The sequence below is a fragment of the Leucoraja erinacea genome, chromosome 15, assembly GCF_028641065.1.
Source record: "Leucoraja erinacea ecotype New England chromosome 15, Leri_hhj_1, whole genome shotgun sequence".
In the NCBI taxonomy this organism is placed as follows: Eukaryota; Metazoa; Chordata; class Chondrichthyes; order Rajiformes; family Rajidae; genus Leucoraja; species Leucoraja erinaceus.
Window position 1 is genome coordinate 22122625 of NC_073391.1, and position 16587 is coordinate 22139211.

At 42.0% G+C, this 16587-nt stretch overlaps 1 protein-coding gene across 4 annotated transcripts in view; it reads left to right on the forward strand.

The window, feature by feature from the left end:
• LOC129704034 (pleckstrin homology domain-containing family S member 1-like) overlaps positions 1-15350 on the forward strand; it is a 43617-nt gene extending 28267 nt beyond the window's left edge. For all 4 annotated transcript variants that reach the window (XM_055646892.1, XM_055646893.1, XM_055646891.1 and 1 more), the window contains exons 12-16: positions 1967-2071; positions 4663-4761; positions 7693-7816; positions 10781-10865; positions 12011-15350. In XM_055646892.1, coding sequence (XP_055502867.1) covers positions 1967-2071; positions 4663-4761; positions 7693-7816; positions 10781-10843 — 391 coding nt within the window. In that variant the 3' untranslated portion in view covers positions 10844-10865; positions 12011-15350. The remainder of the gene's footprint in view (positions 1-1966; positions 2072-4662; positions 4762-7692; positions 7817-10780; positions 10866-12010) is intronic.
• The last annotated feature ends 1237 nt before the right edge of the window (positions 15351-16587 follow it).

A 16587-nucleotide genomic window follows, 5' to 3' on the forward strand; every position in this document is an offset into this window, starting at 1 on the left:
CTGAAAAAAAAGCATGAAATGAACTTTAAACTTTGAGATCAAAATTCCAGACGTTGTTTTTTTCCTTGTCGAAGCTGCCACCACCCGCAATTCACCTGAGTTGGATGACTAATATAACCATGTAATAATGCTATTCTTTGCAAATGATAAGATATGCTTTTCAGTGGAAATTCTGGTGTGATGACATTTTTCCATTTAAATTCCAGGGAGTGGTAGTGTGGAACTGAACCACTTGATCAGCCTTTAAATAACATTCAATCAGATACAGGTTATGGAGCTGAGCTCCATTTGTCATGTCCACCCCTGTACTGACATAACATTGAACTTTATATTTCCATGTATTGTCAATTTCTTGAAGCCAAACACTGCAGATACTGAAAATTTAAGCATTTAAGAGATGGAACGAGCTGCCAGGGGAGGTAGTTGGGGCGTACTATAACAGCATTTAAAATGGGCAGCACAGTGGCGCAGCTGGTAGAGACCTGAGTTTGATCGTGTTCACGGGTGCTGCTGTGTGGAGTTTGTACGTTCTCCCTGTGACGCATGGGTGCCCTGTTTTCCACCCACATCCCAAAGACGTGCGGGTTTGTCGGATAATTGGCACTGTGTAAATTGTCCCTCGCGTGTAGTGAGTGTGCATGGATAATATAGAACTAGTGTAAACGAGAGATCGATGGTCGTTGTGGACTTAGTGGGCCGAAGGGCCTGTTTCCAAGCTACATAACTAAACTAAAAAATAGACACTTGGACAGGTACATGGATAGGAAAGGTTTGGCAGATATGGCCCAAATGCGGGCATTGGGGACTTACTTTGGATGAGGCATCTTGTTTGGCATGGAGGAGTTGGGGTGAGGGGCCTGTTGCTCTGCTGTATGACTCTATGATTTTATCTGAAACCAAGGCCAAAACTGACAGAATTACTCAACAGATCAGGCAGCATCTGTGGAGAAAAAAATAGAATCAGCATTTCAGGTTAATGGTTTTATCAGAACAGGTGAAGGCTTATTGAATTGAAACACTGACACTGTTCATTTCTTCACAGATGCTGAGTGTCTCTGGGATTTTCTATTTTTGTTTCACATTTTATTGTTTTTTCCATTGCACTGACACACACCCATCTACATTTATAACCCAAGAATTTGCAGTGAGCAGCAAAACAAATGCGTTCATTGCCAATTGAAAGGAACCAGATCCCCAGACATCTCAACGTGGCGGTGACTTCTTTAATCCAGTGCGTGTTGCTGTCAGGCATATTTCCAAAGGTCCCTCTGGCACCCAACAATTGTGATGACAGCCAGCCCACCAATGAACTCTCATATCCACCGCATTAAGAAGCAAGACGTGCAATTTTAGTTTCACTCATTTTAAACATTACGGGGCACTTAGTAAAGACTGAAATGCAATGGGGGCGGCACAATCGCACAGTTTCTGCCTCACAGCCCCAGAGACCCGGGTTTGATCTTGATCATGGGTACTGTCTGTACGGAGTTTGTATGTTCTCCCTGTGACTGTATAGGTTTTCTCTGGGTGCTCCAGTTTCCTCCCACATTCCAAAGACGTGCAGATTTATAAGTTAATTGGCTTCTATAAATTGCCCCTCTGGAGTGTAGATGTGAAACTGGAATAACATAGAACTAGTGTACGTGTGATCGTTGGTCAGTATGGAATCGGTGGGCCGAAGGGTCTGTTTACACACTGAATCTCTAAACTCAACTATTAGTATATGGTTGATGTAAAATGTAGAATAACATAACTAATTATCTTTACATTTTATATGTTTGGCTGAAGATCCCTTATTTTGAAATATTTGCGTGAAGGGATTCTAATGTACATTTAATGTACCTTAACTTAATCTGTAGGATAATTTATTAAGTAGTAATCCAGGTTTGCATGCCAATAAAAACTTCTTGATGAACATAGGGCTGTTTGATGAACATAGGGCTGATGCACAGTTTTCTTTCTGTAGGAGTGACATTAATCCAGATGTTTTCATCACTGAAAATCGGGCACCGCGTGAAGAGTCAAACAAAGGAAGTACAATTAATATGGATTCATTGAAAACATTGCTTGGGTAAGAAAGAATTCTTCTCTTCTGCGCAGACATAACCTTTTTCAATAAGATATCGTAACATCATTTCTTGATTTTAATTTTCTCTGCATGGAAAATGTTGGATAAAGATAATTGAATATGTGGTTGGTCTCTTTAGTCCCACTGCCTTTCCGCCCAATCATAACCTGCTTCTTTTAACCTGCAAGAAGAACACTTGGAAGTAGATTTGTACTCTAAATCTGTATCATAGGCATTCCATTTAAAAAATATGCAATGGCTGAACTATCAGTAGCATCCCGATTGTGGCTAGGGTCGCCCACGATACTTTACACGACTTCCTACTAATAGCAAAGCTTATTTTCAATAATTTGGTGTTTATCGTCAGAAGGTCCAATCGGGAGAGTGGTGAGAAGATTGGGACTCTCTTACCCTAAGCATCAACGCTGTGCCTACTTGGTCACATCTAGAACTCCCCCTGAATGCTTCCAGACCCCCATCACAATTCCCAACTATCTCCAGGGAACTATTCCCATTGCTTCCTCACCTGCAATCATCAAGTGCCAATTTCTTTTTCCCACTGCAGCAAAAAAAACTGCTGGAGAAACTCAGCGGGTCAAGCTGTATCTATGCGGGGAAAAGAATTGTTGACATTTTGGCTCATGGGCAATTCCTTTGCAGGATCCATGTTAGCTTAGAGTCATACAAAGTGGAGACAGGCCCCATAATTCATAATTTATCTATTATATTAATTGCCCTGAGATACTTTTACTTATTCAAAAATTAATAGTCAAATAGTTTTCTATTTTCAACATGCTCTTTGCAGCAAAAATGTCAATTGCCAGATTATTTAGTTTTGGAGTTTGTGCCAATTTGTATCTCGGTTAAGTGTAAAAGAAATCCATCAAAGTAGCATGTTTACTCTGATAGCCAGGCTTGTGTGTGTGAAATCATGGTCTTTGTGGATGTTTCTAAAACTTCAATAAGGTTCTTCACTTTGGACCAAGTACTTTATTATAAGTCATCAGTTTTGTGTCTTATAGAACCCTTTGTGTCAAACATCAAAAGGGATATTTATAAAAGCCCTGTAAAAGAGCACAGTTCCCACTAATGCTCAATTGATACAAAGTTTTAAGATGTCTCCTGTGATCTGTGGAACTGCTTTCTTCGTAGTTCCACTAAAAATCGTTGTTCCACTAAATTGTTGAAGTAGGATGAGCAGAGCTGCATTTTGCCCGGGTCAAGGGTTTCTTTGAACCCAGCAGTAGTTCAGCAATATCAGAATCAGAACCAGAATCGCAATCTGAATCAGAATAAATGTATTGGCCGAGTATGTATACCTACAAGGAATTTGACTTGGTACTTTGCTCGTACCATATCTACCATATTACAACATATTTTAGCTATATTCTAACTGAGCTTGAAGCTCAGTTAGAAATTGGTAAGTATGATGTTGTGGGAATTACAGAAGCATGGCTGCAAGAGGATTCAAATAATCACCATTGTTTAAATAATGCATACTCATGCAGCCAAGCGACAGCCTTCTCACCAGTCGTGTTTAGTGTTGTTCTCATTAGCTGAGTACAGTGTACATAATCATTGAGTGGAAGACCCATTCCTGACAGCGTAAGGACACACAAGGAACCACAGATGCCGGAATTGAGTCTGAAGAAATGGTCCTGCCCCAAAATGTTGAATACCAATCTGAAGAATGATTCCAACTCCAAATATCTCCTGTCTATCCCTTCCACAGATGCTGCCTGACTCGCTTAGTTATTACTGCACTTTATGTTCTTGATAGTATATGGCATTTTGTACATCACTCACCACAGTTACTAAAGGGATTGTAACAATAATCTCCACAGTGAAAATAGGTTGCACATTGGTACAGGGAAATAAGTAGTTGGAGCATGAGAATGATGGGATCACTCCCCAATAAGCTAACATGGACACAAAAGATAAACTGGCCTCCTGTATTGTAAATTTGAGCCCTTGGACTGGATTGAATCTGATTAGCAGCGACACTAGTGGGAAAAAAATACAGGCTGATACTTGTTGCTCCTTAACTCTTAGGCAGGTTGTAGAGACCCCAACCTTCAGCTATTGGTGGAAATAGGAATACACTTCAATTTTTTTAAGCAAATTCATAGCCTTATGAAATATAAAATAACTGCAGATGCTGGTTTATACCAAAGATAGATACAAAATGCTGGAGTAATTCAGCAGGTCAGGGAGCATCTCTGGAGAACATGGACAGGTGGCGTTTCGTGTTGGGACCCTTCTTCAGACTGATGGTAGTGGAGAGAGTGGGGGAAGAAACTGGTTGTGAAGGGGGAAATAAAACGACAAATCGGGGTCGGCAACAGATGATCTCAGGCGAGGTGGTTCCCTGATAGGCTGCCTGTTGACTAGGAACAGGTGTGAGCCCAAGAAGGATCCAAAGTTATGAACCGTGGAACTAGTTGAATGTCCTTTAGTGGAGGAAGGGTGGGAAAAAGAGGGGGAGAGAGCATTGTAGCTTTATGATGTAGTGTCAGGTCAACATGACACTGACTTTTTTTGATGTTGCTTGTACTAAATTGTTCTCAGAATTTATACATCTGTTTATTTTTCAGTGAAGTTACAAAAGGCACCAAGTTGGAAAAAAAGGATATTACAGTTTACCGAGATGACTTCAAAAACCTTGAACTTGTGAAATTAAATGACAAAGTTTTGTAAGTAACTTTTGACCTTTTCTTCCAAAATGTTTTAAAATATATATGTTTTAAAACAACATAGATATTAGACGATAAAAGTGTTCCTTCTATGTGATTGGTAAATATTTCATATGACATTGTTAAGAACGTAGAAGAGTACGGTAAAGCACAGGATCAGGCCATTTGGCCCACAGTGTTTGTGCCAAACATGATGTTGATCACAGTTATCAAATTTTAAAGTATAGGAATACTTTATTGTCACATGTGACTAGACACGGTGAAATTATTTGCTTGCGTACCCAATGCACACAAATACCAGCCACCTACAGCACTGACAAAGTTACAAAGAACGCCGGATCACCATTGTCCTTTGTTCCCCCCCCCCCACCCCCATCCCCCCCCCCCCCAAACCACCACCACTGAGGCCCCATTGTCACGAGGCTTCACCACCGCCAAGGGAGGTCTCACCCCATTTCACGCCTCCATGGTGCCGACCTGAGACGCAGCCGTGGGCTCCTTCGGCTGCTCCGCCAACCCTGACTCTGCGAGGCCGCAGCTGGTCCCCGACCAATTAAGTCTGCACTGACCAGCAATCCCTGCACACTAAATATGTACTTGTGTAAGGGTCCTGATCTGTAACGTCACTTACCCATTTTCTCCAGACTTGCTGCCTGACCTGCTGAGTTACTCTGGCATTTTGAGTCTTTAGTATAAACCAGCTGTAGTGGCAGATTTTTATATCGTTCAAGAGATTACTCCCTCTAGCCGCTAAATGGACGACATGGTTAAGGGGAATGTCTTTGTGCACATGCAAGCTCTCCGTCGGGGAACTTCAGAGCTTCATCACAGATAAATCTTCAAAACACAGTGTTTGATGAATAAATTCTTTATTGTTGATGAAAAACAATAAGGTACATCCAAACTTCTTCCAACTCGTACACTATAATCTTCATCGAACTCCAGCTTATCTCATTAAACGTTAGAAAACTCCTCGTGTCTCCGTTACACTTCGCATGGTCAAAGGGTGAACCTTCCCCATGCTCGTCCAAAACTAAACTGAAAACTAAGCTTCTGCGCAAGAAACTTAGTTCCAAACACACCCTAAAATACCTCATAAATCCCACCCACCATATAACGAGCAGTCTAAAATTTAAAGACACATGCTATAGTTAATGACACACAAACAAGCCAAATGGCCACTACACCAGCATCAGCAGTTCCTTCTTATTATATATTGCATTTGTTCAGTTGAAACAAATGTTTGAATAGTCAATGTTGCTCCAAAAAGAGAATAATTCCGTATGTCAGTGGAACAAGGAATAAGCAGTGGAGAGATCTGGATGGCATTAGTGACACAAGGAACAGCAGATGCTGATTTAAAAAAAGACACAAAGTGTTCGGGTAATTCAACGGGTCAGGCAGCATCTCTGAAGAACATGGATATGTCATTTGGGACAGGACCTTCTTCGAGTCTTGACCCGAAATATCACCTTTCCATGTTCTCCAGAAATGCTGCCTGATCCACTGAGTTACTCCAGTCATTGATGTGTATTGGTTTTTTGAGCAGAGCTGACTAAATGACAGCCTGTGCTTTTTGTTATTATGTGCAGTGGCTTGTTGCCACTTGGGGCACCGACACAGTGCATGGAATATTGCTTTGTGCATGTTACAAAAATTGTTACCACGTGCTTATATCAGCAGATTTCAAGTACTGTATAAATTTCGTGTCAACAATGATAAAAAAGCTGAGTTTCTTTTTAAAGCAATTAATGGCACCTATGAATTACTTACATTGGTAATGTGCATGTCAACCTCGATCCAAAGTGACAACCAAAAATTAAAGGTAATTCAGACCATCACTGAGTTCAGGGTCTGACTTTCTGATGTACAATATGATGCTTAGAAAACATTAAATCAGGAAGTAAAGGCCTGTCCCATGAGCATGCGACTGCATGCGGCAAGCGCGACCTAACGTGGTCACTTGAGCCGTGCGGCCTCGCGGGGCCGGTCCCACTTCGATCGCCGGAGCCATATGGAGTTGTGCGGAGCTGGTCCCGACATCGCGCGGGGCTCCGAAAAACTGACACTGTCCAAAAATCCCGCACGGCAACGGCCTGCCGGCTCGCAGCCACATTGAGGTCGTACATACTGCCTCGATGGGCGTGCGCAGTGTCTCGACGCCGTAAACAGCGCCTTGACGCCGTACGCAGCGCTTGACGCCGTAAGTCACGCGCGAACTTCCCGCGGACTTCGCTCGAACTTTACGTCAAATCGTACGGGATGACTCGACCTCCGCGCGAACCCTGTTTCCGGTTTGGTCGCGCTCGGTGTATGCAGCCGCATGCTGGTGGGACCGGCCCTGTACGGGGATCACTCTACCTCCGCGCGGCCCCCGCTTCTGGTTTGGTCGCGCTTGCCGCATGCCTGTGGGACAGGCCCTTAAGTGTCATGGACTGCAAAAAAAATCGCATGCTTTTACATCCATTAAAGATAAATGACTAGAAATTCCAGCTCTTTTCTTTTATAGTTTCCTGTGTGCATTCTACCCAATCAAATGCTTGTCTCCAGGACAAATAGACTCACACCTAATGGCATCAACATAAAACCAGCTTGAAAGAGGGCTCAGCGAAATGAGGAATAATGGTAGACACAAAATGCTAGAGTAACTCAACGGGACAGACAGCATCCCTGGATAGAAGGAATGGGTGACGTTTCGGGTCGAGATCCTTCTTCAGACATCTGAAGAAGGGTCTCGACCCAAAACGTCACCCATTTCTTTTCTCCAGAGAAGCTGCCTGTCCCGCTGAGTAACTCCAGCATTTTATGTCTATCTTTGGTTTAAACCAGCATCTGCACTTCCTTCCTACAACATGAGGAATTATGGTGCCACCTTGTGGCCTACTTCACTACCTCCCAGAATGTACTAAAGTTCTTCCTTTGTGTTGACAGTGTGATTCATTCGGATGAGAAGTGTGCTTTCCGTGCTGATGATCAGATCATGGCAATCAACAAGCTTCAGATTTATTGTGTGGAGGAAGTGGACATGTTAATAAAACGGTCAATGGAAGAGGAGGTACGTCACATTTCATTTGTATTAAATAATGACAGCTCCTAAGTTGAACAGCACGTTGGTAAAAATGAAATAAGTTTTGAAGAATACAAGAATCACAATACCACCACCTTACCACCAACACCAGCCACACTTGTCTGATCCCATTGTATGTTGTCCCATCCCTTTGCAGTATGTTGTTGGGGATAGTGGAGCACACTGTGAGTATACATATATCCTAGGTTGCTACAGACTGCACCGTTAGAGGCCAGTTTGGGTGAAAGCTGGAAATTATAACCTCTGCCCATGGAAAACAGTCAATAGAATCCACTTGGTCCTTTGTTTTTGGAAAGAGAATTACCTCCAACCTATGTGTGGGATCTGAGGAAGGGTCTTAACCCAAAATGTCACATTCCGTTTCTCCAAAGATGCTGCCTGACCCTCTGAGTTACTCCAGCATTTTGTGTCCAACCTATCTTGATCTTCAGGGATCTAGGACAATTCCCAGGGCTAGGCTGCCAAGGCAGTCTACACTCACACTAACAAGACCTTCAGTGAACCTCCTCACAACACATCCAGAGTCTGAAGAAGCCCCAACCGTAAGCTTGGTTCTGTCACTGGCAGAGGAAAGTTCCGCCACATTAGGCTGGAGACTGATGTCTCCAAGTCTTGGCCTATTTTCTACATTTTTCACCGAAATATGCCAGAGTGAGGGCGGAAGTGCACTGAATGATCCAAAGAATTCTGGCCTCATGCGTTGTGCTCCTGCAATTGCTACAGTAAAGGGACTGTCCCACTTGGCAATTTTTTTTCGGCGATTGCCGGCGTCGATTCATGGTCGCCAAAAGATTTTGAACACTTCAAAATCCAGCGGCGACAACAAGAATGTCGCAACACTTGAAAAAACACCCCAGGTCATACTTCAACACACCACGTCACCGCCTCATCATGCCGAATCACGCCGTGAATATTTCGGTGACCTGATACGTCAGACAATGATGCTGGCAGCTGCCGAAAAAATCACCAAGTGGGACAGGCCCTTAAGTCCCGTCAGTCTCCAAGAGATTGTGGCACAGTATAATTGATGTGTGCGTTCAGTCTTCCTCATGTGATAAGCTACAAGAGTCCCCTGCTGAGAAGCTGGCAAGTATTTTTACACAATGAGAGGCCATTCGGAAACCAGTCCTGCCACATCCTTCTGTCACAATTTTTAAACAGATAAAAAAAACAATGGTCTTAATTTAAATAACCATCTGGCACCTGAGGAACAAATTGAAGACATAATTCCTGGCCATTATCAGCTGCTAGTTTAATAGCACAAGGAACAATGTGTCTCTCCAAAGTCATTGAGAAACAGGTAAGTAGACCGCAAGAAATTGCAGAGAATTGTCGATGCAGCCCAGACCATCGCACAAGCCATCCTCCCTTTTATTTACTCCATTTACACTTTATGCTGCCTCGGCAAGGTCTCCAGCATAATCAAGGGCGAATCACACCCCGGTTCGAATGTGTTAGTTCATGTCAGCCCATATTGGATTTTAAAATAGTATCGATGCGACTGTTCACCCTTACTGAATGGGAATGGTCAACATGCCACAAGCAATGTTTGCACCAAGAATCTACTAGATACCTCCATCATAAACAAGGTGTCAAAGGGACGTGAACAGAAATTAGTGCTATACATGGCAGTCACCACACCACTGGGCACCAGTCCATTCTGGCCCAAAGACCAAGTTCTCATTAGGGATTTGTATCCTAGCCTCAATCCAGAAACTCGTGAATATCTCAGTACAGTACCAAGGGAATTAAACCACGACCCCAGATGTCCTCTTAACAGATGTAAAAGGTGCCATGTTACTATTTTAAAATTATTTTAAAATTATATTATTCAATGAACATCACCAAATATGGATGGTTGGTTGGCTGGTTGGTAGGTAGGTAGGGTGGTATGTATGTATGTGGGCAGTTAGATCCAACATGGAAACAGGCCCAGTGCCCCATAGAGTCCATGCCAATCATCAATCACCCCCATTCACACTAGATCTATGTTATCCAACTCTCAAATCCGCTCTACACACTAGGGCGAATTTATGGCGGCCACAACCTACAAACGTGCATGTCTTTGAAATGTGGGAGAAAACGGGAGCACCAAGAGGAAACTTTCACATTCACAAGGAGAGCGTGCAAACTTCACACTGACAGTGTCTGAGGTCAGGATCGAACCCGGATCTCTGGCACTATGAGGCAGCAGCTCTGCCAGCTGCTGGACATTTTATCATAACTGCCTGCGGGAACTGGCTGTGCACTATTTTGACAGTACATTAGACAGGAGGAGTGGAAACAAACTTGAGATGTCAATCTATATTTCGCTTGTACTTTAAAAATAATTTCACAGACATGTGGATGGAAACTATATGCCACAGCAGCAAAGGAGGGAAATTGAGTAATCGAAACATTACCACTAAAGTGGAAGCCTGAGGAAAAAATTGAGGGAGGTTTACCAACGGATTTCCAAAGATTAAACTATAATCAAAAGAAAGGAGGGATGTGGGTTCTCCTTCAAGACTGGAGGTGGAAGATTAGAATGAGGTTAGATGACTGTTAGGTCGGGTCGGGGGGAGATCCATGCAATCTCATGCTACCATGATCGGATAGTTGACGACTAAACCGTCTCTTCCACCTGGTTTGCCCGGTGAGGAGGGGGCTGTGGACCCCCAGCAGGACCAAAAACAAGACCTGTCAAAGGGCGGATGAGCTCCTAGCGAGCCTATGGCCATCCACACTTCAGTAGAAGTTGCGATCATTGTCGTACATAGCATTGTGAGGCACCGTGCCTGCTGATGTTTTCAACGATGATGATAGATGACTAAAGTATGAAGCAAGTGAATTAAAATTACCTTCAAAGATCTTGCATCGTGCTTATTTACATGCTGGCAAGTGTGTTGGAATATACTTCTGGAAGTTAAAGGAATTAATTCTCACCCCTAGGTGCTGGTCACCATAATGCGACAGCTCGAAACTCCAACAGTCACCAGTGATTATATGGAATAGCTATGAAAAGAACTGGTAAAATGTAAGTGCTTTTTTTCTTATTAGACAGTGGAAATGTCCTGGTTGATCTATATTATGCAGAAAACTGCTGTATTGCAGGATTAGTTCATTTGTTTAGCTACAACGGATGAAGTCTCACAGCTGTTGATTCCCATTCACCAAACTGTGGAAGCTTTAGACTTTAGAGATACAGCGCAGACACAGGCTATTAGCGCCCCCCCCCCCCCCCCCCCCCCCAGGTCAACTCCGACCAGCGATCATCCCATTCACTGGCACTATCCTATACACGAGGGTCAAATTTACAATTTTACTGAAACCAATTAATCTACAAATGTGTGTGTCTTTGGAGTGTGGGAGGAAACCAGGGCACCTGGAGAAAACCCACGTGGTCACAGGGGAAATGTACAAACTCCATATAAACAGCAGTGGTTCGGTAGTCAGGATCGCACTCGTGTCTCTGGTGATGTAAGGCAGCGACTCTACCGCTGCGCCACAATGCCACTCGACAATGCAGAATAGACTGTACACTTCTGAGATTGAAATTTCCCTTTGATTGCTAAAGCTTAATACATATGCAAGTATAGGCTGCCAGTTATGCACAGTGGTTCTATTTTATGCCAATAGAAGCAAATGTGTAGAAAATAAGTTAAATGGGTAAGACTGGATGAGAATAATCTTGAATTCTTATTTCATATAAAATAATGAAGGTCCATGTTTGGGGCAGGATTCTTTAGTTTTAGAGATACAGCCTTGAAAAAAACCCTTTGGTCCACCATCAATCACTAGTTCACGCTAGGGACAATTCTACAGAAACCAATTAACCCACAAATCTGAACTTCTTTGGATTTGCGGAAGGAAACTGGAGCAGTCGAAGAAAACCAACGTGGTCACCAACCTGAACATACAAACTCCTTACAGACAGTACACGTAGTCAGGATCAAACCCGGGTCTCTGGCACTGTAAGGCAGCAACTCTACCACTGTGCTGTCCTAGATTCTTGAGAAAGCAAATAATAGGTAATGATAAACAAATATCATCAAGCTGAAGAGAAAGTTTGCAAATCCCTGAAAACGGTTTGCATATTGAATGTAATTATATGAACCATTGTGAAAACCTGTTTAAAGAAAGTTATGCAAATTAATTGTATTTTGTTTCTTTGTGCACAAGGTTGTAATTTTCAGAGAACCATCAACAAGCTATACACTGTCATCAAAACCAGCGCAGATGATGTTGACTCATCCAGCAACCATCCATCATTATTTATTTTACTGCTATGCACTTCTGGATCTTGTAGATCACTGTCAATTAATGATGATTTTTTTTTTTGCCATGCTTATCTATGGAAACCTTCATGCTGTCTTAGTTCATTGACACCTATCATAGGTTCACTATCCTGATTATATTAAATATTCTGGGCAATTCCCCTCTTTTTTTTCACTCTGATACAAATACTAAGATTAAATGTAAAGCAATCTTTCCTTATATTGTATGATCATCACTAATTTATAGGCAGTTACACTGCAGTGTGTTAATTAATGATCTACTGATTTCAAATAGAACATGCAATTTACTAAAAAAAGATACGATAATCACTCATGTACTCACCAGGATTCCCAGTGAGGATTAAGCACTGACATATAACATGTACAATTTCTGGGGTATATTTTTGTTGCAGTTTATAGCATTTACTTTAATGGAACAAAAAAAATGTGTTTATATCTCCTATCAAAATGTGCCCTTCATTTGTAAGACACTTAACGTCACTATAAACATGCACTTGATGTTTAACCTTTTTTTACCTTTTCCCCTGTATTGCGAAATGGTAATTCTTCCTTGTAAAATGTGCAGTTAATTGTCACGATCCTTCATGAATGCTTTCCCATGGTTCAGATAACAAAATAATTTGATTTTGTATTGAAATGTTGTACAGAATTGAATCATTAATTGCTGCCTCTCATCTGTCCCGAGATGATTCAAACCTGATGCTGTTTGCTCCATTCGGCAAAAAAATAACAATGTGCATCTTGATGCTATCAAATCGCTCTGTGCCCAGACTCAAAATTTGACAGATTAATAAGCAGCCAAGCATATTGGTTAACTATCAAATCGTTAATTTGGAATTCTGCTGTTTTCGGAGTCCTTGTTACACCATGCTGTTAATTGGCACTTTGGTTCAGTACCAGAGCAATCATTGCACAAATGAAAAGCTGAACCATCCGACACCTCACGTTGGTATTAAAGGTTCCCATGGTAATTTTAGAAGATAATCTGGACAATGCGTGTTCCTTACCCAACATTACTCCAACAGAATTATCTGGCCATAATTTTGCTACAAAATACATAGCCCTTCTATTCACACACTAAGCACAGTGTCGCACAAATAATTACAGTACAAAATAACTCACTTGTTGTGAAATGCTTTGGGATATTTTTAGGTCATGAAAGATATTGTATTATTTTCATTCAGTTATAACAATTTGCTCCCAGTTACTACATTTCAAAGGAAATTCCCCAAAGTACAAATGCTAAAGAATGGCACAAAACCTATAGTACTTGTAAACAATTATAATAATCTTCCACAAGTCATTTCACAGAGGTTCAGTTGGTCTAAGATGTAGCTATTGTAATAATGTATTATACGTGTAAATGTTGAAATTTAGGCATTCATTTAATGAAAGTGTAAAGCATAGATTTTATATGTACATTAATAACTTGAAATTACGGTTTGTCATGTTTAATATGCTTTCTATTGATAAATGAATCAAGCATTATGTATATTTCCATGAAAGATATTCTTTTTATAAGAAAGAAAATGTAACAAACGCCTGTATATGGTGCCTTTTAAAGAATTATGTCTGATCATTCAGAACTCAATTATAGTTCAATGATCAGTTGAGATATCAATCAAATGTTTCAAACTTTAATGGCATTTGCTATCTAACCTTCCTACATTTGAACTGCAATATAATGGTTACTCATTGAAATATGTTCCATGACATCTATTTGAGTGCATGGTTGGATAAATTTATACTTTGTGCCATTTCCTGCCTTGAAATGATATAACTGAACACCAATATCATGGAAAACAATGAACAAGTTATAGCAAAGAAAAGATGTATTTTACAGGACAGATTGTGGCTGAAGTAATGTGAAGGAGAATGCCTGATACGTATATCCTTCCTCCAATCATGAAATATTTAATTTGGTGCAGAGACTAAAACACCCTCCAGCAGGCAGAAGTAGGACTTAAAAGTTTAAAACTGGTGTTAGTTGGGCTGTTTCATTTATGTTCAATTATCACTTTTGTTTCCCGGAAATCTTTATATATCGGCCCGATTAATGTGTCTAAAGAACTCAAAGTGCCTTAATGGACTGTCCCACTTGGGCGACCTAATCTGTGAGTTTAGAAGAGTGTCTTCGACCTTCAAACTCGCAGCATGGTCGACACGTGGTCCTATGTGGTCGCTGGAACTCTCCTTCGGATGCGTATGTGCGTGCGTGTGTTCGTTCAATCCAGCTCACGGTTTCATCGCTGACGGTCGATCCAGCTCATGGCATTCCAGGCCAGTGCCCTCGAGCTTGAAGGTCGAAGGCACTCTTATGGACTCGCGGATTAGGTCACCCAAGTGGGACAGCCCCTTTAGATTAATGATGCTGTGACCTACCGCGACCTGTGCGTGGCTGGCTTCTTGGGCTTTCACCCTTATTTCTCCACTGGGCCTGCTTCCCACTGGCTGGATTAGTGTCTGGGCAAGTGATATTGCAACAGCTCAATGCTTGGAGCACGCCACCCAGCTGGAGCAACAAGTCAGCAGCTGGTTGCAAATAAAACAAGGCATATTAAAGCCCAGTTAGTAAACCTAAAGGTTCAAGGACGGTCTCTCATATTGCCTGCTGTTGATGAGATAATTTTTAATACTCAGTTCTATAGTCTTTTAATGTCAACACTGCAACCATTATTGATGATGTCATGGGCCAAGGTTTATCTTGCCAATTGGTTGTCTGTCCATGACTTTGATTTGTTTTACCATTCATACAAGAATGCAGCATGAAAACAGTCAGCCACATGACATCCTAAGGTCATAATAGAATTGCCAAGAAAGAAACCTGAAGGAAGTAATGCCAAAGAGAATCAGCGTTCTATTTAGGTATTGGAATTGCTTGTAGTTCTCATAATTTCCAGCAGGTGCTGCAGTTATTGCATATTGCAAAACGTGTAAAATGTGGAATGTAAACATAATATGCAAACATTTTTACAATAAAAAACTCATTAAAGCCTGAATTAGTTCTAATTATTAATTATTTTGTGTTTTCTTCAAAAGACATTTGCGTGCAATTCAAAATGACACCAAGTGACCCTGAATGTAATCCTCTCAGTCTCAATTACTGTCAAATTATGTGACTTGCTAATTACGTACAAATTGACTCAACTGCTTTTTTGGAACACTTCATTCTTTCTCTTTATGCATCCACTGTAAATACTTTATAAAAGTGAAATATATTAGCATCAAGGATTTTAGCCACACCAAATGAATTGCTTTAGTAGTACACCAATGCGTACAGTGGCACAGTGACGCAGCAGTAGAGTTGCTGCCTTATAGCGCCAGACAACCGGGTTCGATCTTGACTACGGGTGCTGTCTGTACGGAGTCTGTACGTTCTCTCTGTGACCCTCCCCCGCACCGGCACGTGGGTTTTCCCCGGGTGTTCTGGTTACCTCCCACACTCCAAATATGTACAGGTTTGTAGGTTCATTGTCTTTGGTAAATATTGCAAATTGGCCGTAGTGTGTAGGATAGTGTTAGTGTGCAGGGATCATGGGGGGAGACAGACACTTTCCTGGTGGCCCGATGACAAGTGTGCATGACAACTAACAATTTTATCTCCTCCCATTCCCCCCCTCCTCCTACACACACACACACACACACATCTTACACACATCTTACTATAACAATCTTGAGGCCTAGGGGAGACTTGAGAGACAGTGAAAGAAGGCCAAAAGTGGTGTAAATTAAAATAGATATATATTTGCGCTGAGGCCTAACATCTAGGAGCTGGCGACCTCCAACTGGAATTGACCTTGATGGCTCCAGTCGCAGAGCCTGTGGACTTACCATCACGGAGCTGGCTGACTTCGAAGGCTGTGGTGGCGTTGCGGCAGCGACTCTACTTTGGAGGCTCGCAGGTCCCTGGTTGGTGACCGACTTTCAGGAGTGGCAGCAACAACAGCAGATTATTCCGCCCCAAATCGTGGGGCTTGAATCGGCCTGTTCGCGGGTCCTTTCATCGCCAGGTGCGGCTTAAAAGCGGCTTAAATTCCTTCCTGTCCCGCTGAGCTACTCCAGCTTTTTGTGTAACTAAACTATTCACTGTATGCAGTGGATAAAAAAAAAGAGACAAAGTGATGGAGTTACTCAGATCAGGCAGCATCTCGGGAGAACATAAATAGTTGACATTTTGTGTTGGGACCCATCTTCAGACTCAGGTCTACGTATAGTCTGAAGGGCTCTAATCTGAAATGCTACCGATCCATGTTCTCCAGAGATGCTGCTTGACCCACTGAGTTACTCCAGCACTTTGTGTCTTTGTTTGTAAACCAGCATCTGCAGTTCCTTGTATCTCCTTTCAAATGCAGTTGATAACTTATGGTTTCCACGGTTACACAAAACGCAAGTCATGCACTATTGTGCAGCTAAATATTTCCTTCTCATATCTTCACAATCCTGTCACCATCATGCCTCCCG